This window comes from Danaus plexippus, chromosome 19, assembly GCF_018135715.1.
Source record: "Danaus plexippus chromosome 19, MEX_DaPlex, whole genome shotgun sequence".
Classification (NCBI taxonomy): Eukaryota; Metazoa; Arthropoda; class Insecta; order Lepidoptera; family Nymphalidae; genus Danaus; species Danaus plexippus.
In genome coordinates, this window is record NC_083549.1 from 2,832,045 (window position 1) to 2,860,038 (window position 27,994).

The 27,994-nt window shown below is 29.3% G+C and overlaps 3 protein-coding genes across 3 annotated transcripts; 2 read left to right on the forward strand and 1 right to left on the reverse strand.

The window, feature by feature from the left end:
- Nucleotides 1-619: 619 nt before the first annotated feature.
- On the forward strand, nt 620-2,780 carry LOC116768035 (odorant receptor 13a-like). Its single transcript, XM_032658650.2, has 7 exons — nt 620-1,187; nt 1,298-1,463; nt 1,534-1,630; nt 1,808-1,909; nt 2,049-2,137; nt 2,385-2,451; nt 2,536-2,780. The coding sequence occupies exons 1-7, from the start codon at nt 626-628 to the stop codon at nt 2,590-2,592; spliced, it is 1,140 nt and encodes a 379-aa protein (XP_032514541.1). The 5' UTR covers nt 620-625; the 3' UTR covers nt 2,593-2,780.
- Nucleotides 2,781-12,131: 9,351 nt separating this feature from the next.
- LOC116768268 (uncharacterized) lies at nt 12,132-14,480 on the reverse strand. The gene is made up of 2 exons (XM_032658957.2): nt 14,018-14,480; nt 12,132-13,829 (listed from the first exon to the last, which is right to left on the reverse strand). Exons 1-2 carry the CDS (start codon nt 14,076-14,078, stop codon nt 13,114-13,116), a joined length of 777 nt encoding a protein of 258 aa, XP_032514848.2. The 5' UTR covers nt 14,079-14,480; the 3' UTR covers nt 12,132-13,113.
- A 9,747-nt stretch (nt 14,481-24,227) lies between these two features.
- Nucleotides 24,228-27,223, forward strand: LOC133319386 (pancreatic lipase-related protein 2-like). The gene is made up of 6 exons (XM_061523601.1): nt 24,228-24,361; nt 24,539-24,728; nt 24,824-24,972; nt 25,060-25,305; nt 25,889-26,225; nt 27,062-27,223. Exons 1-6 carry the CDS (start codon nt 24,328-24,330, stop codon nt 27,105-27,107), a joined length of 1,002 nt encoding a protein of 333 aa, XP_061379585.1. The 5' UTR covers nt 24,228-24,327; the 3' UTR covers nt 27,108-27,223.
- Nucleotides 27,224-27,994: the final 771 nt, after the last annotated feature.

Here is a 27,994-nt window from a genome sequence, read left to right on the forward strand (position 1 = left end):
ATCATAATGAACCACTGAAATATTTCTTATTCAATAAAAATAATAGAAATAAAGGCAAAAGTACAATAAACTTAAGCGAAGTGTGATGTTTGAGTAATAAGGAAAATGAGTTAAAATCGTGAGCGGGTCGCAATTGTATACAAAAATTCCTATAAAACCATTTAGGAGAAGTGCTTCCTACATACAAAGTGTTTCAATATTATACGTTATTTCTACTTACAGAAAACTTATACAAAACAAATCAACTTTTTTATACAAAATTTAATGTTAATCAACATTGATGCAAAGCATATAAAACGTTTGCGTGCTATATAGCGCTGATGTTTACCTTAAATAAATACTATTCACGAACACTCAACTTTTTTATTTAACTTTTAGTATGGCGCAATAGTCCATCGTAGGCACTATTTATATCCATGGTAACAATTTATGAAAAGTAAAGTTGTGACTGTCTGGTTCAGCTTTTAGAACATCTTTTAATAAGTCTTAAAGGAAATTAATAATAAAAAAATTATTCGTGTAAGTATTGACAACCCTAATTGGAAACAAATAAATGGCGACAATTATAAAAGTATGGTTAGTTAAATTTTCGTCACGACCCCGAAAGGCTTCTTGTTTCGTTAAAATGGATATACCTGCATTCAACGATATATTTGAACAAATAAAAATTAACTTCTGGCTCATCGGTATACCTTTAGGAAATTCAAAAATGACGATAAGATATTTTGTTTTTCTATTTTGTCTGTCGCTCATGGTTTCGGAGGAAATTGCATTTTTTCTGTCAAGATTTTCAGTTGAAAATTTCTTGGAGTTGACCCAACTCGCTCCATGCACCTTTATAGGCTTGTTATCAATTTTGAAAATTATATTTATTACAATCCAAAGGCAGAAAATATATGATTTGTCCCAGTCCCTTAAGCATCTTTATGAGGATTTCTTAGGAGACCCGATAAAAAGAAACTTTGTCAGTAAAGACTTTTTATTCCTAAAGTATTTGGTAAAATGCTTTTTCATACTAAATGCGATTCTAATTTCGGTTTATAACTTCTCCACTCTAATCTTCTTAGCTTACCATTATTACACTAAGAATGAAATTCTGTTTACTTTACCATATGCTGTATTGCTGCCCTTTTCTACAATATCATGGTCGACCTGGTCAATAGTGTACTTACATTCAATAATTTCCGGTAAGTTGGTATTTTAAAATTATGAACTGTTGTTCTTTAATATTATGAACTGTTCTTGGTAAAGCAACCGTTCATAATAATAAAGAATGCTTATAATAGTCTTTTTTTAGGCTTCGTCTGCGTTTTGTACTTTGCGACGGTTGACGCTCTGTATTACATTTTAACTTCACATATATGCAGCCAGTTTGCTCTTTTGAGTGAGGAAATTCAAAGTCTAGATGAAAATACCGCCTATTCTCTGACAGAAATTATTAAGAAACATCAGCATATATTAAAGTAAGGGAAAATTAATATTCTTAATGTTATTTTTTGCATCTTAATAAAAATATAACCATTTCATTTTCAGACTGTCACAAGATTTGGAAATAATATTCAGAGCCCCAAATTTATTTAATGTATTAATCGGATCACTGGAAATATGCGCTCTTGGATTTAATTTAACGGTTTAATTTAATTATATTTATTAAATAAATCAGAAGATTCGTTGTAGATGCTGATTTCTAATAGGATTCCATCTTTATTCATTATAATTCTACCTTCACTAAAAACACAATTCCAAAAATGAATAGTTATAAGAAACAACATACCTTATAAGTAATATCGTTCACATAATATTTCAGATGGGAGATTGGTCCCAAATTCCAGGTGTTATCTTGTTTCTACTTTCAGTATTGATTCAAATACTAATGATAAGTGTTTTTGGCGAAAATCTAATAAGAGAGGTATCTGTTTATCAGAATTTCTTATTTTTTTTAGCTTGACTTTATTTTAGGTTTGATATGTTAGCCCAAAAATTTACCATTATTGGTAATGATATTTCACTTAAGAGAGAGATTATATAGGAGATTTTGTTTTATACAGAGTATGAGAGTTGGTCAAGCTGCATTTTTCTGTAAGTGGTACACTATGGACAGAGCTTCAAAAAAGAATATACTAATATTAATGTTAAGGTAAATTTAAATAATCCTTTTCCTATCTAATGATATGTAAGATTTTGTATTCATTTAATTAACCTAATATTTTCAGATATTACTAAGCGTTTTTATATCTCTTTTGCCCGTGATGACGATTGACGTGATGCAAAGGAGCAAAAACCTCAGTATTATGTGGTTGTAAAATAATAATAAAAACGCCTAGTGAAATCCGAAAATATTACTTTTATATTCCTATATTTTAATTTTATATATATTTTTTTAGAGCAAATAAACCTCAAATACTTACCGCATATCAATTCTCAGTAATATCCTACGAAAGTTTTACAAAGGTATGTAGATGTATGAAATTCCTTTGTGATCTGAAAATTAACCATAGTTATAATTTGTTTAAACATATCTATTTTTTTTTACAGATAATAAGCATATCTTGGTCGTATTTTACTATCTTGAAAACGCTTTACACAAACTAAAAAATAAAAATCATATTTTAGGACAATTTTATCAAAATTATATTTTATCGATTAGGTCATAATAAGCTGAGAAAAATATTCACGAATAATTTAATAAATATATGGGTTACGTTATTCGTTTATCAATTATTCCACCCTGTTAGCTGCAGATGTAAGTGTTTATATCTGCTTTATCTATGCATGTCCAGTAACCAACCAGTTTTTTAGACAAATGTTATTTTTTATTGATGAAATAAAATTATATCTCCATTCAGGAAAATTTTAGATAGAAAAGTGCAAGCGACAAAAAGTTTCTTGGTAATATGATTTGAAACAAATTTCTAAAACTTGGATATATTTTTTAATGTCTTTGGTTTTCCTTATGTCAAAAGTTATGATAATGTCCTAGTCGTTGTCTATTTATGCTATAACTTACATATATTTATCGTCAATTAAAATAATGTAACGATAACTAGTAATTTATATTAACTTGTAATAATAAGGGAGTGTAAAAACTGTGATGTAACTGTGATTGAAATCGTTTTGAAGGTAACTAGGTAACTCCTACATTTTAAACATCGGAAAACGATGAGCATTGGATCAGATTCATAAGACAAAATGATACAGTTTGGACGTTATAACGGGAAATTTAATTTAATATTAAGTTAGACTGTTTAAGATTGTCCAAGTTTTCGTTTGTTAATTAAATAAAATTTTGAATGAAATATAATCTTTCTTAAACTTATTTAGCATTTGTGAACTAGTGACAATCGCTCCCTAGAACATCAAAGAAACTAAATTTTTAATTTAAATAACATATCTCCCATAAAAAAAAATGTTATAAAAGAATGCGTGTTAGAGTCCCGTCGTCTACAATATCTTAAAATATGCTCACACGTTGAATTTTACTACACTACACTACTTAATTAAAATTTAAACCATTAAAAACAATATTTCTTAAGTTTATTTATTTGATGTTTGTCAAATAAAAATTTACGTCATATTTTTTAAATTTGATAGGAAAATTGAATGTGCTTATATAGATTTGATGGGCCACGGCAGCAAAAATCTTCGGCTTCGCTCTTTCACGTTAAATGACCATTACAATTTTTATTAATTGCGCATCCTTTTTCTTTGGTAGAATAAAAGTAGAAATGATTAGCTCGCAATAAATGACTGGAAAAAAGTCTTGACAATTATTTTAGCTGAGATGCGGCTACTTTCAATAACGATTGTCTGAAATTTTAACTGATCAATTTTAAGACCAAATTGAAGAATATATTTAAATACGATCTGTTAATAGCATTAATGTAAATAGGGGTAAAAAAACTACCTGTTTCGTATTAAAAAATAATCTCTACCTAACTTATGAGTTTGAATATAGCATAGTTTAAAACACTTCTCATTAATTCATATAAAAATATAGGAACCATGAAAATGAATAAAATTCAATACATCACGAATAGTAATAAAAAATGACGTGGATTTTTTCCTTTTCACGATTCCTTTCACTATTAGTAGCTCAAAAATTCATTTAAAGATGGAGATTTTGACTGAACTAAAAGCTTGACATCCACAAAGTGCAGGATTAACTTGCTCGATTATTTTCAAAAGAAACTTCGAAAACACTGCTTACTGAGTTGTTAATTTGAAACTGAACCTCTGTGCATTTACGCTGAATCCACAAAAAATATAAAAAATGTGGTGAGATTCTCGACTTTTATAAAGATTCAGGCTGCTAGCTAACGTTAAATTGCTTTTGGTAAAAAATACACTGCAACTCGTTCATGATCTACAAGTAGGTTAGACGTTGTAAAGAAATAAGATTCGCATTATTTATGACTACATTCAAAGAAAAATATATTTTTCTGAACTAATTTCCAGTATTAATGTTTTCAACATTTTAAAATCATCTCAAGGTTCATTATTATTAATCTTTTGAGTTCATACTTAGACTCAGTACTAAATTATGTTGAAATAAAGCACGTTGTTGTATTTTTTATGAATTAAAAAAATTGGATTATCATTATGTTACCTATTATAAAAATGATTGTAAGTCAGAAAACTTAAGAAATAATGAATTAATTTATTACCAAAGGTCCATGAGATGGTCATGAAATAGCAAAATTACTCGTTTTAAACTATTGTATAGAATTTTTGAAATTATAGATCGTACATCTGTAATAGCATGTTTGTAGAATCCACAGAACATAGCTTTACATAGATTATGGTTATATTACGAGGACGAACCCATGTAGTTGTGGCAATATTCTACTTTGAAATGCTTTTTATTGAACATTATTTCTCCATAAATCACATTTAACAAAAAACATATGATTAGGAATAAAGTTTGTTGTTACATTCAATCAAGAAAAGGTATGTATTATGAATTTAACAGCGACATAAAGCGTTCTACCAGCAGTCCCTGGTTTTATCGACCGACTTCTGTATAAGATTGAAGGCAACCGTCCAGCGATTTAGATTAGAAAAGTTCGCGAGGGTCTTGCTACAAATTGCTCTACTAATACAACAGATTTCGGTATTCTTGAGCTAAGGCGACAAAAACTATAACAGAAGCGCGGGTTAAGACGTAATTTGCGGGAATAACTTTGTCAGCTGATTTCGTTATAGTTTTTTATGGCTGTTTGTAACAAAAATTCTTCCATTAGAAACAAATGTTGAGGTTTTTAAAGTAAATTAAAAAAATACAACTTGTTAAAGACAGCAACTTTTTTAATTAAATATGTCTATATGACAATATCTCATTGGAACAAAAAAAAACTTCATTGTTTTTGTGTATTAAACTAAGTTAACATTTAATAAGGTGACGAAATATCTTGCTTAAGATACGAAACATTGAAGTCATGCATAGATAATGGCTACATTCTATATTCAGCACGTCCAAAGATTTCTGCACGATTTAACAAATCTGCACATCGAATAATCAATTACATTATTCATTTTATTTTGTTTTATACATTTTTAAATATATTTATAACATTATATTGTACGTCTTGCGAAAATATAAATAAGTATGTATTGTGCTAGTTATATTTAATATTGATATATGAGTATATATAGAATATTTCAATTCATAATAAGTGTAAACAATAATATAATAAAATCGTAAACATTTAAGAACGAATAGGGGTATTCTAAAAATCATCTACTATTATTTTATTTGTTTTATTTATAGTAGTAGTCGCAGCTGTCTTGTCGATGATAAATTGCATTTGAAAATCAATTTTCCTGCCACGAATGGCGCATTCTAAAACAAAAATTTGTATCGACGGGTTTGAAACCTACTTACTATAAATTTTTTATGCCTTTTAACAATTTACCTTATGCAGGATGCTATATTGAATGCTTCAATGTATATTTAAAAATAAGAAGTAAGGAATAATTAATAAGAATAAATAATTTGAATATTTTTGAAGATAAACATATTATTTTGGAAAACACTGAGAACGTTGAGTTTCTGGTGAACAAAAAGGTTTTCATCCTCGGAGTTAACTTTGACAATTATTTAGAAATAAGTTTTAAAACACTCGTTAGGTACTTACTAATTTGAAATAAAACGTTATACTATAATACTCAGTGGAGAAATTCAAAAGGCTTAAAATGTAGAATACAAAAAGCTAGTGCTGGAATTCCTACAAAAGTGCCGCGTTGCAAATTGTTAAATTCAACTGTGCTTAGTAAGACATATTTTTCCTCCACTCTCTAAGAGCAGTTTATGCTTAGCTAATAATTTGTTTGTAACAAACTAACTATCCAATATTTTCCCAGAACATTCAGAAATTTGATTTCTCTTTTCTCTTGTCACAAAAATATAAAAGAGACATAAAACACAGAGTTATAATATTTTTCATAAACTATTATTAGTAATATTTAATTATGATGTATATTGTTATATAAATTATGATAAATATTTAATTATGATGATGAAAATTTATATTTGTCGGTATATGTCCTGGTCCAAGTAGATATGCTTAATCTTATGAAATTAATGTAAGTAATAAGCTCTCATCAAAATATTTAATAAAAAATGTATGTACATAAACAATAAACAAAATTATATTTTTTAACGAAACAAATATGTACATGAAATGACAATAATGCAATATTATTCGCCGCCAGTCCCGAATACTGGGGCTGTATAGCAAAATTCAATTCCACTCGTTCAAGTTAACAGCAATGGCAAGTTTACACCCTAATTGAAAGAACGAGAAATTATCAAATCTGTTAAAACTCAAGTAGTACTTTTATTTTATTATCATATTCACCGGAAACGTGAAATTCAATATATGTTATTTATAAGGAAATTATAATTTAGACTAGTTTACAACAACTATTGTAAATAAAAAGAGAATTGACAAATATAATTTACGTTTATATTATTAAGTGTGTTTAGTAGTAAGTTCATGTCCATAATGTTCAAGTCACTTCATAATTGATAAAACTATATGGTTAAGACGTAAAATTATATAATTTGTTTTAAAATTGTTCGCAATTAAATTATTATTATTACATGACTTTAATAAGGACGAACACAATAATTAAAACACTTGAATAATATTAAAAACATTGTAATAAAGTATTTTGACATTTCTTTAAAATTTATGTTACACGACGAGAAAATCTTTTGGTAGAAGTTGACTTATGCGACATTCGTCGACGAGAAATTTGATTTTAAAAATCAATTTGCATATGACAGGTGACATACGATCGGAAAATAAGAAATAATTTTTCGCACATAAAATATTTTATATAAATTTTATGCAATGTCTCATGTTATAAATATTTATATTTTTTAATTGAAACTTTAAATCTCAAACAGGTGTTGGACTCGTTGAAAATAAACTTGTCCATAATGAGAAGAAAATCATGAACTACAAAGTACTGGCCAAACAATTCTTCCAAACCTTGTTTTGTTTGACTCTGCCTAGTTTTTCAATTTCGGAGAGCTCTTACGAACATTGCACCGCAACAATAACTGACATCTGTTCTGAAAGACTTCCCGACCTCGCAATATCACAGACTTTTACTTAAAAAAATCGTTGCACGAAATATGGTAACTTTAAACTTTACCAAGGAAATTTAATGAAAATGATATAAAAATATTAGATTTTGAATTTGAAACTTATATTTACAAATAAATTCTTGCCCATCAGCTTTGTTATTAATGTGTTTTTATTGACGTTACCCCCGAAATCCCGATGTGTATAAGTAGAGCAATTTGTCCTCAGCCCGTTACGAACTTTTCTAATCTAAACTACTCGCCAGTCGCCTTCAATCTTTCGTAAACTTATTTAGTATCCAATAGCAGTTCAACAAATAACAGACAAAAAATCTCCTATATATTTTTATAAAAAATAATACTTATAATAAATCAGAGATAGCTAACCTGTTTATTATTTTTATTATTTCATATTATATATTAAACAATCGAAAATTAAGTTGAACAAGATAAATATATTAAGAATAGTCATTAACTTTTGCTGGAAAATGTATAAAATTAATGTGTTAACATAAACAAGAAGCAATTGGCGGTAATTATACGGGATGTTGACGACACCTGTGACACTAACGACATGTTATGAGACGCTTGGTTTGAATTAATGATTTGGTACATAATTACTGTTTATACTACTACTTTGTCAGTCCAAGATATATATTTTCCATAACTCTTACTAATATATTATAATTCACTTCACACAGCTTCGTCCTCACCTCAATATTAAAGTGTCGGAAAATGGCTGTCGATTATATAAATGAAATATTTAAATAATATTGTCATCCTGAAAAAATGTTTACAGATATATGTTCACATTCATAGAATTTAGTCATTATTAAATTATTAAAGAAGTGTAGCTATTTTGAGGCTTCAAACCAAAATAATGGGTTCTTATCTTCGAGAAAAGGTGTTTTTGCTAGAGGACATCTATATTATTATCTGCATTTAATGGGTTATGTGGATATAGTATAGCTAAAAAAAATTAAGCATTCACAATACCAAAACTGATCTAAACCGCATCCAACCTACATATTATAATAATTCATTTCCATTAATCAGTCCGTTAGTTTCAATTGACAATATTAGAAACATTATTTAAAAGGTATTGTCTTATTGTGTTTTTATCACTTCTATTTCAAAAAAGCAATTTTCTCGAAAGATCTTTACTTAAGTACGATACTCGTTTTATGTATTACTTTTTATTAATACGATGGCTCGATGTTTGATGATACTACACAGATATTGTCTGATTGTGCTCACGAATATCATATATTTGATATTGTATTACGCACAGTTCACAAGATATTTTTATTATTTGGTGTATGTCTGACTTACTTGGAATCGAAAAAAAATTGTGAGAGACGGGATTGATTTTATGTGTAATAACATCTTATAAATGATATTATCCAAATAAATAACCCGAAGAAAATGTAGACTCACCATGTTTCATTAAAGAATTCTCGTGATATCGTTAATGACGCACATTCATTTCACACTTACACCAAAATAATGACTATATTGGACAAAAAAGAATATTTCATAATTGTTGAACGTTATATTTTACTATATAGATCCATTATAATCTTATTTAAAAACTATATTGTTTCGTCTACTTGTAATGTAACATTTGTGACGACTCTTTTTCTATTTTTATATATCTAAAATTAAAAAAATGTTGGTTTGTACAAATTAATTACTTAAAATGTATAATTTTGTCTCTATGGAATTTTATAACATTGATGACTAGTATAGATCCCATCCATTAGACGACATCATACAGCCAAACGATTTGTCCGGTTCTAGCACGTTGGCTGATAAAGCCAAATTGAGAATGTGTCTGAACAACCTTTTGATAAATATCTTGATATTTGAGCCGTAGCAATAGACAAATATAGTTGTTATGTCGAGCGATTAGTCATGGGTAGTGTTGTCCAAAAATGAATTCTCTACTAGCCCCTCCCCCTCTATAGTCAGTACAGAGACCCTCTAGATCAAAATCTCATTGGCCCAGGGAGCCTGGTTTTGTTGACGAATTATAACTTCAACGCAGTCCTTGAAGTTCCATGGTTGAGTTCCATGTGTCATAATAATTATAAATTTTCATATGCATAAAAAGGCTAAATAAAAAGTGTTTACAAAAATACACTTTATAAACATTAGAGGGAGGTACTGTAATCTTTTATCTGTCTCCTATCACATAGACTAACAATAGGAAAGGTTAATTCTATATCTTACAGGTTTGGCTTTCCTAAGTAAAATATTTGATTATAATTTTTATCAGTTTGCCTTTCTCATACATGTATATTTGAAATGGCATTCGCCATCAGCGTCACCATAACCATGCACACCACTTACTAGTTGACTGGGGATCTTCTGGTCCAGTATCATTTGACTTATCGCACACTTGCGACAGAGTCAGATTAATTGTAAATCAAAACCTTTGGATTTAAAGTTTAGCCGCATTTAGTTATTGGGTATTGAGGTATCATTGCACCTTAATTTTTGTCGGATCTTTAAATCGACTAATGTAGCTGCAAGAAATCTGTTATTGTTGCAAAAAAGCGGCAGTGCACTAAGCCGAGACAAATTCTTTATCTGTACAAAGTACAAGTCTATATCGTATACTACAGTCTATATCGTATACTACAGTCTATATAGTATACTAAAGTCTATATAGTATACTACACGTCCGGAACGTGTGTTTACTACTGTCACTTTTAGGCAGGTACTGAAAAATGCAACCTCATTGTTTTGGAATCAGTCAAGAACCATGACCATGACTTGTTTAAAATCAATCTAGATAGTCTTCAACTCACTATTATATAAATAGAGTCCTGGAACTGGACGATGTAATTCATGCATATCCATTCTATCATTGACCATGAGTCCCCATATGGGGAGTCTCCATATCTTGGAGAACATTCCCTCCAGGACGAGGAGATTCGTTTCCTGGTACTTTATGTGGGCATAAAAGGATTAGAAAAAATGTATTCTCCTATGTCCTATATTTTTGACAAATATAATTTAATGCCTTATAGCGATAGGGCATAGAATTTAACTGGGATAGTCCGTTTACCATATTAAGTTTCTTTATTTAAATTTTATAAAATGACGGATTATCTACGTGTTACTTAATAAAATTTTGTAACAGCAGTTGCTATCCTAGAAGAAGGATATGTAGGTTAGTGAGTATTATTTTATAATGAAGAAACTGGTATTACATTTTCAAGTTTTGAACAATTATTTCAAAATATACGGATTAGTATTACGATTTGAAGTAGTAAATTAAAAACATAATCTTCATCGGTAGTAGCTACTTTGACGAACTTCAAATTAAAAGAAATTAGCTGATTGTACCTCAAGCTGTTTCAGCGAAGTGAACTTTAAATTAAGAAAGTTTTAGAGGTAACAGAAAGGATTCAACGATGATTAATAAGTAATTCGAAATAGAATACTTCTGTTATCGTTTTGTGTAGAAAATGATGTCTTCAATTTATGAAAATCTTTCAATTACTCGATGTATTTGATAATTCGCTATCGATAAATATTATAAAAGTAGCCCTTGTCTTTTATTAAATAAATTTTCAAAAACTATAAAATAATACCGTCGTTGCGAAATTGAGAATAAAGGTAGAAAAATATAGAATTGGAATAGATTATTAGGTATGATGGAAGCCACTACGTAAAAGTACTATAATATAAATAGATAAAATACAAAAAATAAAAAGAATGTAAAATATTTAATGATTTAAATCAATTCATATTTATGCAACATCGTTTAATAAAAGGCAATAAAGGAAACGAGTATCGTAACAGATGTTTCAGAAGTAATCAATCCAAAACTCTCCTTATTTATAACAATACTTTGGATTATGATGAAATATGTGCTATAACATAATCCATTTGTTTTGGGCCACTGTTATTCACTAAGATGTTTAGACAATCTTTTCTTCAGATCTACATCACTTCACTAGTAACGAAATTTCGTCTTCATTCAAGTTCTAATTCTAGCTAATCTTTTATTTTTATAATATTTTTTTTTCTATACACTTTTTATCATACAACTGTGGTCGTAATGTAAGAATATTATATGTGTTTTATTTTGGAATTCAAAAGTGGTTAGCTTTTTTGTATCTTTTCATCATTGAATATGTAAAATTAGCATACTTGTCAAATTTTAAAAAACATCTCATATTTAAGAATGTACTTGCATAAAATCTTTATTTAATCAGCTTACAGCAGTTCCAAGTCGGTTGTATGACCGCGTAATTTTCTTTAGTTTATACACTGTCGTCAAAGCTTCAAATTCAAATCTAAAACTAAAGTCCGCCCACCTCCTTCAATACTATAAAAAGTATATATTGCTCTTTTTCTAAATTCCATTCAACGTTTATGATGAAAAATTATTTTCTGTTTTTTAATTCGCCTCCTACAATAATCTACTACAGTGAACTTTTTAATGACTAACAAGGATTTTTAAAAAAACCTGTTAATTTTCAAGACTATAATGTATAGTTATGTAAAAGATTCTTAATTAAATTAAAATTTTAAGAAGGAAATTGATGAACTAAATCTTTATATGCCGTAAAATATAAAAGTTATTAAAATTAACCGCGGTATTAAGTCTAAAATTTATTTTTATATACGTTGAAAATATTTTGAAACAATTTGGTACACCGTATTTAATAATGCTCATTAAAGATCGCACAAAAAAAAACTTTAAACCATTTTTATCCTTATACAATCTACCGCTTTCCCGTAATTACTAAAGTCGTTAACATCTATCGAGACCCTTTAAAAACTTCCTAATAAAGCCTGTAAGAAAACTATCACTACTACTTTCTTTCTACACTTTATAAAGTGTTTCGTCAGACTTTACCAAACTTTTTGTTAGAATGCTGATATCGGAAAACTTGATGTGGTACGTGATCCTTTTGACACAAGTTTTTCATTCCAATTCTTAGCTCTACTTCCATCCTTTCTATGACGATCTATTGAATGACAGACAATACTCTGTTTTATGAATTCACCTTGTTTTATACCAAAAATTTATGTGCGTATACTAATCTACTTTATTCAAGGGGAGGATGATGAAAAATACATTTGTATATTTTTTTATTGAAATTATTAAAATTTTTACTAAAATGACAAAAGAAAGACCTTTTTCTTAGTAAAAATAAATGACAGATATATTATACACACTAAAAAGAGGTTATTGTATTACAAAGTCTATTTTAAAGAATATTTAGTGAGACATCTAAAATTACATTACTAGTTGTCAACTACCGAGTGTTCATATCTGGCTATACCTATTGTACTGCGGATGACAAATAGTGCATTGTTAATCATTACCACACGTGGCTATAATTAATTACACCGCAAAACAGATAATATTGCATAACATAACCGTTCTTAATAAAAATCTGAATAACACTTACAATACCTACTATTTTTGCTTACTTGTGATAATATTTTTTTACTATAATTGTCGTTTTTAATTTTCTTATTTAGAAAATACATATGATTTAATATATTTCTTCTATTGAAGGCATTATTTGTTCCGGAACCTGTGAATTGTCTATTTGACGTTTTCGAAATTCAGGAGCTACTACTGCGTGTTTCACTACGGCCACGTTACTATTGCTTTTGCTCTGTTCCTTTTTTCCTTTCTTATTTATTTTGTTCTGCGATACGGACAAAATTAAATCAGCTTCATGTGATTCGCAAGGGGAAGATTTTTCGACGCTATACACTTGACACGTCGACCCCATTTTAGTAGTATTTTTTCGACCTATAATATTTGTGTATGTTTCTTTTATTTTTAAAGCATAAACTTTGTTATTATCATTATATTTGATTATAGTAACTGATTGGTTGTTCTTTCTTGATTTTGACTTTTTTCCTTTGTTGTCTTGTTTTGAAGCAACTTTATCTAAGTTTATTTTACGCTTGTCTCTTCTAGCCTTGTTTTGAACAATATATTCAGCTTGCAAATTCTCTATGTTATTATTCATGATATCAATTTTGTTATGTACTTTATGAGCTTTTATTGATCTCTCCATGCAAATATAACACCCTCTACAAGCAGGATCCATAAAAACTGACTGAAGATCACTTACTTTACTATATACAGGTTTCGAGCGCATATTAACAATTATATTCTTTCCTATTAATGGCCTTTTTTTAATTACACTCGTATGGTTAACATCAGAGTTTTGAGGCAATTTAATGTTCGAACGTCCTAAAAATAAGAAGTTATACCTATGTTAATTTTCAACTTCTGGATGAAACATGATAAAATTGCTAAAGAACAATGATTTATAATTGAAAGTTGTAAAGCGTTGAAGCAAAAGATTAAAAGTCTCAACATTTTAATTAAAGTAATCCTTTTAATTCGAAACGTGGAAATGGTAAAGCAAAAAATCTCACCAAGTGACTGCGGTAGGAGCGTTATTATAGCATATAACAACAGAGAACTCATTAGTTCCATTTGCACTCCCTTCGCTCAGAAGGTGTCTTCACTTGCAACTGACAATCTTTTAACAAAAGTACACTAACAAGCTTCGTTATGATCCTGAGGAGTTTTACAAAACGCTCTGTTGCTCAAACCGTCTTACCGTCTCGACTGGGGCTACAGTCTACGTTAAGAGTTTTCAAGGGCCCCTGTTTATGTCTTAGTTCATTTGGGTTTAATTTTTATACAATTTAATCAGACTTTATTTTAGTTCCTTTTTCATTTTCCATAAAAAGAAACTTATTTTAATTAATTGTCTCAGTTGTTGCAGACTAGTGATCACGAAATACGTAAGATGCACCTTATATTACACCAATTGAGCTAACTCACGTACTAGATGTTTATCGTAGTTGAGGTGTTTACATGGGGTTGACCGTCGACAATCGAATGTTTGGCTTCCTCCAGTCCCGTCTTAGAGGTATTGTGATCATGTTTATATGTTTATGTTACGTGAGCGATAACAGGACAGACATTCGTGCAATACCAAGACACAATACCGAAATGTTGTTTCTTATCTTGCATTGCTCGAACGTAAAGGAAATTTTGGCAATAACAACTGCTGGAATTATTGAGCAAGTTTATAAAGTCCGACATTGTCAACAAACTCGCAAAAATATGGTGTAAGTAATGCTTTATCACATTTTATTAGATTTAAGAGGTATATTCACGTTCGTGCAGGTCCAATGAAATTATCATAAAATATCAGGAAGAAGTGTAGCGAAGCAAAAAAGCTGGCAAACTTCTTTTTCGTAAGTTATCTCGTTATTCACAGAGATGTGACTTTTATGACAGAATCGGACTTTGGGTTATTTGTAGGGAGGGTAAAATTTACCATTTTCGTTTTCAAGTAATATGAAAATATTTAAGGTTCACGAGCTATAAATGGATTATTATGTATTGTGTACGGATTCCTAATAGTTTAAAACAATTTGTTAGTCATATCAGTTCAGAAAATACTCATAGTTTATTTGTGTCATTGGTAAATTAAATACTATAAATTATTTCCCTTTGATATTTAGCATACATTAATTTTATTATAGTACACTGCCTCAAATTAAAAAAACTTCATATAAGATGCATAACACGAAAGTTACTTCAATAAAATTGAAAATAAAATTGACAAAAAATATGATGTTCAAAATGAGATCAATAAGTTTGAGAATGATTAAGATCCATAAGATTAAATTGAACACACCATGTAGTTTTATAAATTACCCCTGCATTTTTTATTAAATAATTGGGTAGGTACTATTTTATTAATATATTATTATACCGTATAGAATTGGCATATACATATATATTTAATAGGAGCTTAATAAATTGAATGGGAGCGGAAAAATAATAATTGTACTTTTATTCTACATTTCATGGTATTATTGATTATGCCAACAACTATTTATAACAAAATCGTAGACCAGATTTGAGACTACTTCTAGATCTTCATCATCAATCATCATAAGCCTATATAGGTCCACTGCTGAACATAGGCCTCTCCAATTGCACGCCACTGAGATCAATTTTCGGCTACTCGCATCCAGCTCCTGACAGCTTCTAGACCTTATGTCGATTATTTTCACAGAGTTATTTAAACTTTCTTAGAATAATACCTGCGAATAACTAGTACACGAATCAAGAGTAGAATTACAATATTTTCGTTATAATTCCGTATAAGATTTGTATAAAATAATCCTACGAATTATAATTTTCACCGTCTGTTTCGTTTAAACGGTGAAGACTCAAACGGAAAACGATTCCTTAATGTCCTCTGAGGTGATTATACACGTAATAAAGTAAAAAGTGACACTGAAACTTTAACGAAATTACACTTTTTTATAATAACAAAGTATTTATAAAACTGGAAAGCTTACTCTTGGTTCGTTTTAAAATCTTTACTACTTAAATTATCTTGTATTATATTTTTTTTCCCCGAGAATAAATAAACAGAAATAAGTCAGTTTATTTTAAATAAACAGATATAAGTCAGAGAAGAAATAAACAGATATAAGTCAGTTTATTTTAAATAATATTTGTAATTAAATATTATTAATATTTAACTAAAATAGGAGTTAATGAATATGGAATAAGAGACTATATAAGATTAGTATCAATGTTAGATGACTTTTTGTTATAGAACTACAAATTTCAAAAAAATCAGCAAATCTTATAAAATATTGTCAAAAGTAACATTATTTGAACAATATGTAACTTTTATTATTTAAGTTTGAGGGGCTTTTTTTTTTGGTAAACTCTTGACGATTCGTGATTAATAGATAGATATATAAATAACTTTTCCAGAACCCCGAGAACGTCAGTGAAAAATAACAGTGAAACTAATATCCAAAATATGCAGTGAAACTAATATATAAAATATTAAAGAAACGTACTTATAAAGTTACAGAGACATTGATATTATTAAAAAAAATATATGTTTTCCAAATTAAGTTTTTACATACATATATATGCCGTAAGCAAAAAGTTCCTATTGAATTGAGAAATTTATATGAATTGTGTTTTGAAAAAAGATACAGCCTAATACTTACACAAAAATTCAGTCCTTTTAAAAACGTACTAAAGTGTTTTGTTCTAAATTAAAATGATACTGCACAAAGAGAGGAAAACTCGTTTTCCGTGCATGTGTATAAAAATGTACCGTTAAATTAAATGAATTTCCCCAGGCCAAACTACCTCCCAGAGGCTTGAACTCATTCCGCTTATCGGTCGCTTTGATGCCCAACCAACTAGCTGAGTACATGAATGAACTGCATTTTTATCTAAAAATTTTGTCGGCATTAAAATTTACTTGTTATAGAGGCATATATACGGACAAAGGTATGTTTTTACGAAGTGCAGATATTACTTTTAGAGTCAATATTACCATTTTCATACTCATAAAAATGGAGAACGATACTTTATTGACAATTTACATTTTTATGTACTTTAATATCTTGAACCGTTGTCCAAATAAATAATGCTAGTTATTTACAAATATTTCACAGAATTATTGTACTAAGATTTCTTAATAAAAATTACGTAACCAAGCATGTAATAGCTGGCTTATGCTAATTGAATTGCTCATGAGAAACTTTAACTGGATTTCATTGCTATTGAAACAGAATTATAGACTTATTTGGCTGACGTCAACCACTTAATTCAGATCTTTACAATCAACATAGGAGAAGTTTAGTGCTCATTTTGCTTACATCTTTTCTTAATTCTTCTAGTTTGCAACATGTTAATTATGGTTAGTGAAAATAAAAAAAAATCTATCGGAGACTTAAATGTAATCCTAATGTAACTTATGGTTTTTATTATCTCGCCATTTTAGAAATTATATAAACTTAACATTTATACGACTACTTAGTTTGTACGTAAATATTGTAACAAAGATTTTTTATTGAATCCTAATGTTAATTACTATTAAAACACTAATACAAAACTAAAGAATTAAAGTTTATTTAAAGTGGTCTCCACTGGTTGCTATAAAATGTTTTAATCGAGGAGACCAGTTTCAACAAAAGTACGCTCTCTTTCTAAGGGAAAATCCTTTCTAGCAATTGAATGGATTGTTTCGGGGATTCAAATTATTATTTCGCTTGGAGCAAGCGTTACTTATCAAAACAGCCCATAAATAAAAATACATTGTATTAATTCATGACTTCCACTTTTGAGCCCTGATAAAGGTCGTTACGTTCATTTTTATCCTAGATTGGGTGGACCAAGATATTGCGCCGAAAAACTTTAGCAACATTTTGTAAACTATTGAAAATTTTTGTTTTAAATACAAGTGAACGATCATATAGTTTAGATCTTACTATGCCAATCAATAGACCAGTTACAACATTTGACTAATATCAAGCGTATGGAGAATTTCAGTATTTTTATTTGGATTCACACCTAGATTAAATTATGCAATCATGAAAATTCAGTTCTCTATATCACTTCTTTCCATTTTAATATATACAAAGCACCCTGAATAACAAACACTCGTATAAAAATGTTATACTATTATAAAAATAATTTATTATTATTATTTCAAATGCAAAATTAATAATTTACTTATTTTTAATTGTAACAGTATTTATGACAGAGAGTATATATATATGTGTATGTTGCATCTTGATTATTCTTACTCACTTTTCTTTTCACTTCTCGCATTAAGAGTATTTCAATGGATTGCAGCTCGCAAAGGAGCTGATAATAACTTGATGGATGAATTTAATCCAGGATTTTATTTGAAGCTGCATCCATCATATTTCTAAGCCATCACTTTTATGTTTCAATTTATATATCATCTAAAATCAACGTTTGTTCATTTGAATAATATGGATTATATGAGAAATTTTGCTGTATATTTTTAACATGTTAGGGAAAATTTTCTTTTTTCGATTCCCATGAAATATAATTTATGAAGAAAATATCCCTTTGTGGTTAGTTTAACACGGGCTGCATATTTAATTTAATTATTAAACCTTACACCAACCCCGTTCTTTGATAAGACAGCAAATATCTCTAAACAGAGTTTTTTTTTTGTCAGACTTCTAATATGTTAATTTAAAAGGCTTCTTAAGGATCCTGCTATCTAAGAAAGTATAATGTACACTAAGGAATCAAAATGTAAATGTTTTAAAGATAAATATTTTCTAAAAAAAGACTGATTTTTTAATAAATCAAAGTGATTAGAGAATGTCATGAAAACTGATAGAGTTGAGTGATTGCTTAGTAAAAGATAAAACTCCTGTTGTTATGGTAATTCAATCGTTATATCGTAAATTACTATGTTTATTTTAAGAATTGTTGCTTAGAGATATTCATAATAAACATTATATTATGATTATCTCTTTCCTGCAATCAGATGAATAATCTCTTTTTTAATAATACAAGTCCTATCTCTTTCTAATTTTAAATTACATACAATGTTAAAAGCTATACTTTTTAAGTGTCATCTTTGATGAGACTCTTTGAAACTAAAGATAAAGATTTGAAACTAAACGTAAAGGTTGGGTCGCACTATTTTCTCGAGCTTTAGTTTATAAAGACAAAAATAATATACATACATAGATATAGGTATTTATCGATTCTTTTATTTTAAAACGGAATAGCAGATAAGTAACAAATACTATTACTGATACTAATACTGATGAATGATGAGGTATGACAAGTAATAATTTGTACTAGTGATTATTATTAAAATTTGCAATTACATTTCGAATCGCTGCAATTAGAACAGAAAATTATTCAAACAAAATGATTCAAATAAAATTCAAGTAATATCCTAGTACTAACGATGTTTTCTTTAAATAGTAAGTTAATAATGTCATATTTATTCTCAATTATTTATCTAAAAACAGTATTGATCTGATTGATCGTTATTACTTTAAAATTTCAAAACAAACGAACTATAATAACAAAATAAAGTACATACGAGCTAATCTAAGCTAATTTCATTTCTCATACGCAATAAGTAGCAGAAAATCTAACTAACACATTTGTATATTTAATCTCTGAAAATAACTATACATCTTGTTAAGAAAAGTCAGGAAATATATTCTTATTTTGTTATAAATAATTGCGTTATGAAAAATTTTATCTTTGAAGATAATATAATTAATCGATGATATGATAAAGACCACTAATTGCGTTTAATATCTAATCGGTTAGTTAAAGCTTTTTTAAAAAATATTTTTATAATCCTTATACTACAGGAAATATGAATTTAATCTATAAATTTATATCAGAATAAATATTAGAAATAAAAATTGTTTGCAGAATTATATCAGAAAAAGTTTCTTATCTACTCTTAATCAATAAATAATGGTTAGGGGTCGATCGAATAAAGTTAAATTATTTTTAACTACAAATTTCAAAAACGAACTACCCTATTTTAGTTCAAAGAAATGTGTATTTTTATGTACTATAATATATACTAATATTATATGTAAAGCTGCAAAGTTTGGTTTGTTTGTTTGAATGCGCTAATCTCAAGAACTTATGATCCAGTTTAAAAAAAAAATTCAGTGTTGAATGGTTCATTTATTAAGATAGAAGAGAGAGATAGAATGGAATAAAAATAGAATAGAAGAGAGAGATAGAATTGGCACCTAATAATGAATTAATTGCTAAAGAGTTTTATTAACATAATATACTTAATATTAATCTTTAGTATTTCATGGTGAACATAATTGTCATTGCAATCATCAAATCACTTAATTTCTATTAAGATTTTCAAATTGTATCCCAATTATAAAAATGTACTATAAAGTGCGAAAGTAACACTGTCTGTCTGTATGTTACGTATTTACGTCTAAACCGCTGCACCCATTGTGATGAATTTTGGTATAGAGCTATATGGAACCCTAGAACAAGACATCCCGATCCCGATCCCGAATCCCGATTCCCGATTCCCGATTCCGATCCCGACCCAGATCCCAAAACTACACGAGTGGATAATATAATAATAATATGTGATTTAAGACGTTAAATCTCTTAATTCGGTATTAATACTCGAAAACTACACTTTTATTACATCTTTAAATCGTAATAACAATGTTTTCAAGATTTTAATTCTCGTTTTAAAAAACTTTCTCATCTCCTGTAGATTTTGCGTGTCGTAAGATGAATGCGTGTTGTCATCACAATATCCGCGAACTACTACTACTTACTTTGCCTTCGTTCTCGTGATTAAGATCTTCCAAGTATAGGTTTTTGAAAAATTTCTTTCTCAGTTGTTCCTTGAAATATTACCATGACATTGCAATGGTTCTTTTAAGAATTCTTATTCAAAATTTATTTATTTTTTCGATTTCGAAGAAAATTATAGATAAATATTTAAATTTTCCTTCAGTCTCGTGAAAAAATATCTTTTAATAAAATCGTTTACAAAATTTAAATTTAAATCAACATTTTTGCGTAGGATATTATATTTAATGTTTGATACATACTTGCATCCTTTTTCAATTAATTGGTAGCACATAGTAAACTGAACCATCGTAAAAAAAAAATATTTTTCATGTAAAATATTAAAAAATCTGTTTAAAAACTAGTTTTACTTCCATTGTGAATTATCTATTATGAGTTAAAATGTATGTTATAAGTTACAAACTCCGTTTAAATATATAGGAACTGTTATCAAATAATATTTTCCATTTTTTTTTTATTACTCTTAATTTTTACTTAAAATTACTCGCATTTCAACTAAACAGGAATGTATTTTAAAATTGTTGATGCCTATTTTGGGAAAATTTGGGATGAAACACGTGCTGTTGATTCGAAATTAATATATAAACAAGGGACGGCTTGATTTCAGGAAACGTGACAGGGGTCTTCTAACCAATACAAACATACCAATTATTAAAAAAGCACGACAATGCTTATTTCATTTGTACAATAATTATTGTAAAGAAATGTACATTTATATATACATATATAAAATTATAACTTACCATAATGGGAATGAATTCTACTCTCAATAAAATGAACAGTGTTCTAAAAAATTGTTTGACCCAGTGCAATTATTGTCATCGTTTTACGAACACACATTCGATGCAGTCTGGAGTGATATCCCTATTACAAGTATAGTATATACGCTTTGTGGTTAATTTTATTCACAGCCTGTAGGATTTGTCTGAGGCTATTTTAAATTCAATAGGAAAGATATCTCCAAAACGAAATTGTGGCCAAGTGTTTGAACACGAGATAAACCATACAGTTGGCACACATTGACAAAGAACTTGGCTAGGTTTTTGAAACTTTAAAATCATTTCATTTTCGTCAAATATTAAATATTTTAACCTGCCGATGTTGCTATATTAGTGAAGTGCTAAATTTGATATATTTATAAATGGTATAGTTAATATTATACTATATTTTTCAGATTAAAATGCTTATTACAAAAACAGTAATAAAAGAAGTGACGTCTGCAGCTAGTTTCGTCAATGGTGCAACCACATACTCACGATAGTAAAAGGAGTTACCCTAGTGCTGCCATTGGGAAACTGATAGAAACTGCATTCTATTAAAAAGGTGATAGAGAGTTCCCAAGTTCAAAGTCATTAACTTTGTTAGAGACTTGAATCTGATGTTTAAGCTCCGGTCCTTGTATTGATTGTAGAGTATTTACATATAGTTAACCCAGTTCCCTAATTGCACCATAGACCATCGGGGCCCTTGTTTTACTTTGCTATTCATTACAGAATAAAAACCAGGATTGGAAATAATGCTTCAAATTCATTTTTTAATTAAAAACAATTTTATCTTAAGTTTAATAAAACACGGTTTTGACATTGATTCTGAGGTTATTAACATCAATTGCTCTTTATCGATTCTAATTAGCAGATACCTCATTCACCGCTTTGTACCTGAATATTTCATACTAGTGTATAATAATTTTATTGATATAAATATCAATTTATATGCTATCTACATCTGAACGTCAAATGATCTATCTATTTTACTTGTTTAGGTACTATACACCTGAAACCATCCTTGTAGCTTCGGAGAGATGGCTTAGCTACGAGATAATTTTCTATGTAATCTTACATTACATACAATGATTAAAGTAATAAAAGCCGTCTAGTCTTAATCCGTGCAAACACATGTTGTTTCAAATAAGGGACTATTTGAGTTGCTGAATTCGGAAAAATGATATTTAAATACATTATGATCTAATAAGGTAGGTGTCGCTACTTTTGGCGTCGGGAAGTGACGACCCTATCGCCCACCGGGTAACCGGTGCAATCAGTCACGAGGGCAGGTTGGCCGCTGAATGCGGCGAACGGCAACTCGGGCCTCTTTGGAGGTCCGGGTCACCTGATGGCCAGTCTCCGCTCTGTCTGCCGTTGGACGCTTGCGCTCGGCGGTGGGTAGTTGGAGACTGGCCGCATGGGCTTGCGTGGGAGGGGTAAGGGGTTATCCCTCTCGCGATTAAGCAAGCCCGCCAGGCGAAGGGACGCTCCTTGTCACGTGGTGTGAGCCCTCGGGGAAGGTGGCCGTTCGCGGCCTGCCGCCGGATCGTCGCGGATGCATGCCTTGAGCGATTCCCGCGTCCATCCACCAGGTGGCGAGGAGAGTGACCGTTGGTATTTTAGTGGGTAGCATGGGCCCTTCTGACCCGTGAATCAAACATAAGATCCTCCGTCTCCCCTAGACGGAGAGGTAGGTATAAAATTCTTCACCGCGTTAACAAAAAAAAAAAGTGTAGCTACTTTAGACCTACAAAAACGAAAAATTATTCATAAAAATACTGCTTTCTCAGTCCTTAATATCCGAGCGACTGGGCTTCTAGAAAATTATTGTTTTGTAATTTAAGAATTAAAAATACTACATTATACATATATACTGTTCTTCTAAACATTTTATGATAATATTTATACAAATGAAGTATATATGAGGGCTCGTCATTTTTTTTTAAATTATTTAATGACCGCAAACTTTAAATTATTATTGCTGTCACATTTATATAAAAAATAGACGATTCAGAAACAAAGGTGGAACAGTAATAGATTTTCGAAAATAGACGATTCAGAAACAAAGGTGGAACAGTAATAGATTTTCGAAAATGATGGATCCTTCGATCAATGTGGTTTTTGTTTTACTCTTTGTTCTATTACGCTTAAAAAAATAGAGTTAATTATTAAATTCACTGGTTTCTGTCTGTAAATTGATATCATGATATGTTAGATTTAGATCTTTTGTTCGAAGGTTTAGATGGTATGCATCAATTACAGAAAGTGCTCAAACCATTACAAGAATAAACTGTTTGTTCAATGTTTATTTGATAGTTAGCTCAAGAATTATGTGAAAATTTTCAAGGAAAATTGATAAAAAAGGTTATGAGTTGCCTTAACATATCGTGCTTTCTCCGTTTACATTTACATAACTAGTTTTTAGTTCTCCTTCTTCAGTTTGCAATCTCTGTTATTATTTAAGCTTTAAATTCCGACACCACTAGTAAAGGGCTTGAAGAGCATGTATGTAGATACAAAATGTATAAGATTCTTTCAAGCAGGATGTTCTAAGATTAAGCAATAATAATCGTATTATGAATTTATTTGACTTTATTTACTATTTTTTTAATTGTGAATTAATGATAATAATGACAATGATGACAATTAAATCAATCAATTAATATCCAAAATCAATTCATGTTTATCAGTTGAAAACATAATATCAATGATATAAAAACAGGGATTAAATATACCACCTAGATTGTTCCAACGAAGTCTGCATCATGAAGACGTTCTTCGTGATATTATGTGCAACTGGTGTGTATTATTGTTTTAGTATTGTATATTATTTCCTATATTATTATTTTTTTTAATATTTTTAACACTGATGTTCTTAATAGACTAAATGTATATTTTGAGCAAGAGAAATATGTGTAGTATAATAAATTGAATTAAAATTCAATTATTTACTAATTCGATTCGATTATATTCCAGTTCTGACCGCATACGCGGTTCCTCTTGAGGATGATTTTAAACTAGACCACACTGGCTATCCACGATTCGTCGAAATACCAGGTGGTGATGGAAATATGCATCTTGTCGACTTAGAAGAACCCGTTGACTACGAACTCTTAGAAGATGTAGCTAGGAATCCAAATAATAATAAATATCTTCTCTTCACTAGGTAAGTAAATTTTATCTGTCCTATTATATGTTGCCTTTATAAACTACCTATTTAACATAAATAAATTATTTCTTTTTATTACTTCTTTACAACAGGAAAAATCGAAGAAATTCTCAGACTCTAGTTATGAATGACGCAAACAGTATCTCCAGGTCTAACTTTAACCGTAATGTACCAACTGTAGTCGTTGCTCACGGATGGCTTAGTAACCAGAATACTGACATAAATCCAACTATCAGAGATGGTACTGTATGATCTAATAATATATTTAAATATATAATTTATAAATTTCTGTGCAAAACACATATTAATTATCTTTTTTGCTCTGCAGCTTTTCTTGGCAAAAGTGATGTGAACGTAATAGTCCTAGACTGGAGAAGACTTGCTATGTCAACTTATCCAACCGCTGTAGCCGGAGTACCAGATGTAGGTCGAGGTCTAGGAAGGTTCCTTAACTTTCTCAACAGAGTCACTGGAGCTCCATTTAATAGGATGCATTTAATTGGATTCAGTTTAGGTGCTCATCTTGTTGGAAATGCTGGTCGAGAGATAGGGGGAAGGGCTGCACGTGTTACTGGTAAATTTTAGTATGATTATTAACAAATTGTCTTACAAGTTTAGGTCGACCAGACTGAAATTGTTTTAACTACTGTTTATAGGCCAGGAAGAAAACCGAAAAGTTTCCTTAAAATAATATGGCTTAGAAACTTATAAAAGGCAATTGTTGATTAAGTGAAAATATTTTATTTCAAAATTTACATTATAAATAGTTTCCACATTTATTTTAAATGAAACTAATGGTTTTCGAATTACTATGCGTATTTTATTATTTTAAAAACTACATACTCCCAACGTTTCGGTTACGTTGCAGCAACCGTGATCACGGGCAGACGAGATGTGAATGTCAGACAGTCACTTTTCGGAAGTATGTAATTTTTAAAATAATAAAAAACGCATAATATTCCGAAAAATATAAGTTTAATTTATATGTTAAATTAATTTTAATTAAATTCTACGGCAAAATTAACTGTTAAATTGGGGCTATTAAACAAATAAGTTCGGTTACAAAACATTTAAAACTACTATCAATATAATAATAAACTTTTTTATACTTTTAAGCCTCGTCCGATTGTTGGATAACAATAACTTTTACTTTAAAGGCTTAGATCCGGCGGGTCCTCTATGGAATACAAATCGAAACCGTCTCCGGCCATCCGATGGAGTGTATACTGAAGCTATTCATACTGACGGTTCAGCTGCAGGACTTGGTATTGGCTCTGCTGTCGCTGATGTCGACTTCTTCCCTAACGGAGGAAAATCACAGCCTGGCTGTGTTACATCTCTTTGCAACCATAACCGTGCCTGGGAACTTTTTGCTGCCACGGTCACTCGCAATCACCTTGTCGGACGACAGTGTTCCAATACTAGTCAGGTCAATAATGATAGATGCCGAGGAAGTTCATTGAATATGGGCAACGACGACCTTAACAAGAGAGGGTAAATACATATTTACTCACTCAGTCTAATAATGTGATAAATATTCGAAAATATAATGATTTCTTAAACTAGGACCGGCTTCGCACGGGCTCTTTACAAAAAATATAAAATAGCCTTAAACTTATATTGTGATAACTTTCAAAAGATGCACCCGATTTGAATGATTTAAAAAAGTTATTTAGAGATACTGATGTAAATTTGAAAACGAAGTAATTTATTTTGATAACACTTAATATCATATTTATGTAAATGCCAATTTTTAAAAGTGGTAAACTGGATATAGTATGTTATTCTTATGGTATAGACATATGCCAACGGGAACTTATCTGTAGGATTATATAAGATACACAATTTCACCTTATATTATTTTGTTATGTCTCAAAGACTTAAGGCAGCGTTTTCATTAAAAGCTCTCTGACGACTCATGTTTTCCCGACATTTTCAACAAATATCGTTAATGTGCACTCAAATAAATACAAAAACTTAACAAATTATATACTAAAACCCTCCTCGAGAATAACGCTATCGAGTGGTGATATTTATTTGATAATTAGTGCAGTAGTTTTTCCGTTTATCGGGAACAGACAAACAGACAGACGTGGCGAGATACTTTGTTTTATGATATGTATTGATTAATGATTGATATACATTGAAAATCTTGTAAAACAAAGATATCTTAATGATTTGTTTTTTAATATTTTAGTAATTTTGATCATGTCTTTAATAGTTTTGAATTATGAATTTGTGATGCTTTTACTATTAATTGTTTTACTTACTTGGAGATTAGGTACTTATAGGGAAAATTTTTAAAATTAATACAAATTCTTTTGTTACAGATCTGGTCTTTACCGAGTTAATACTAAAAGAAGCTACCCATTCTAAAAGGATTTTGGTATTAGAAAAATAAGAGATGCAAAATGTGACTTTTCTATTTATTGTTTCTAATATAAATAAATAAGAAATAGAGATGACCTATTAAAGCAATGGTTAACTTTTAACTTGTTTAATTAAACAAACCAATTTGAAATCCTTATGAGTACAATCAATTAACACAATTCTTCGATAAAATTATCGTATTTGAACACTTTTTTTCAGAGCTTTCTTCACATACTAATATCTTATTATATCCAAATTGCCTTACGACCTACGAAAGTATCTTAATTTTAGTCTTACTTTGATAAGTCTATACGGTCTAAAAGTACGTCACATGCCATTATTATATATGTGTATGTATTGAGTATTATCATTATGTATAAGTATTATCAGTGTTTGGTAAGAATTTTTACTTGCGGATAAATTCCATTTATTAATAAAATATTTTATTTATCCTTAATGTCAAACTTTATTTATGGTTAATTAGTAGTACCTATTTCTCTTTATAATTTGCAAATTCCTTCACATAAGTAAAATAAAAATATTAATTGACGTATGTGAATTATAATTAAAATTCGTCCAATTATTCCGTAATTGAAATATGATTTAAATACAAAATGGAAAACTTTTTGAATCTTTTTAGGCATTCAATATTTGTAGAACCAAAAAATATCTCATTTGTATTTCTAACATAAAAAAAAACAACATTTCAAAACAATTCAAATAAGTAATGTCAGCTTCAAGAACTTTTTGAAATGTAATGACTTAGGTTTAGATGCTTAAAATGAGACAAACAATATTATATATACCACTATAAAGCTTTCCCCTTCTTGATTTCTAATTTCAAATAATATTTTATAAAATAATAAAAAAAAGTTTTTTTCAAGATACCAGAT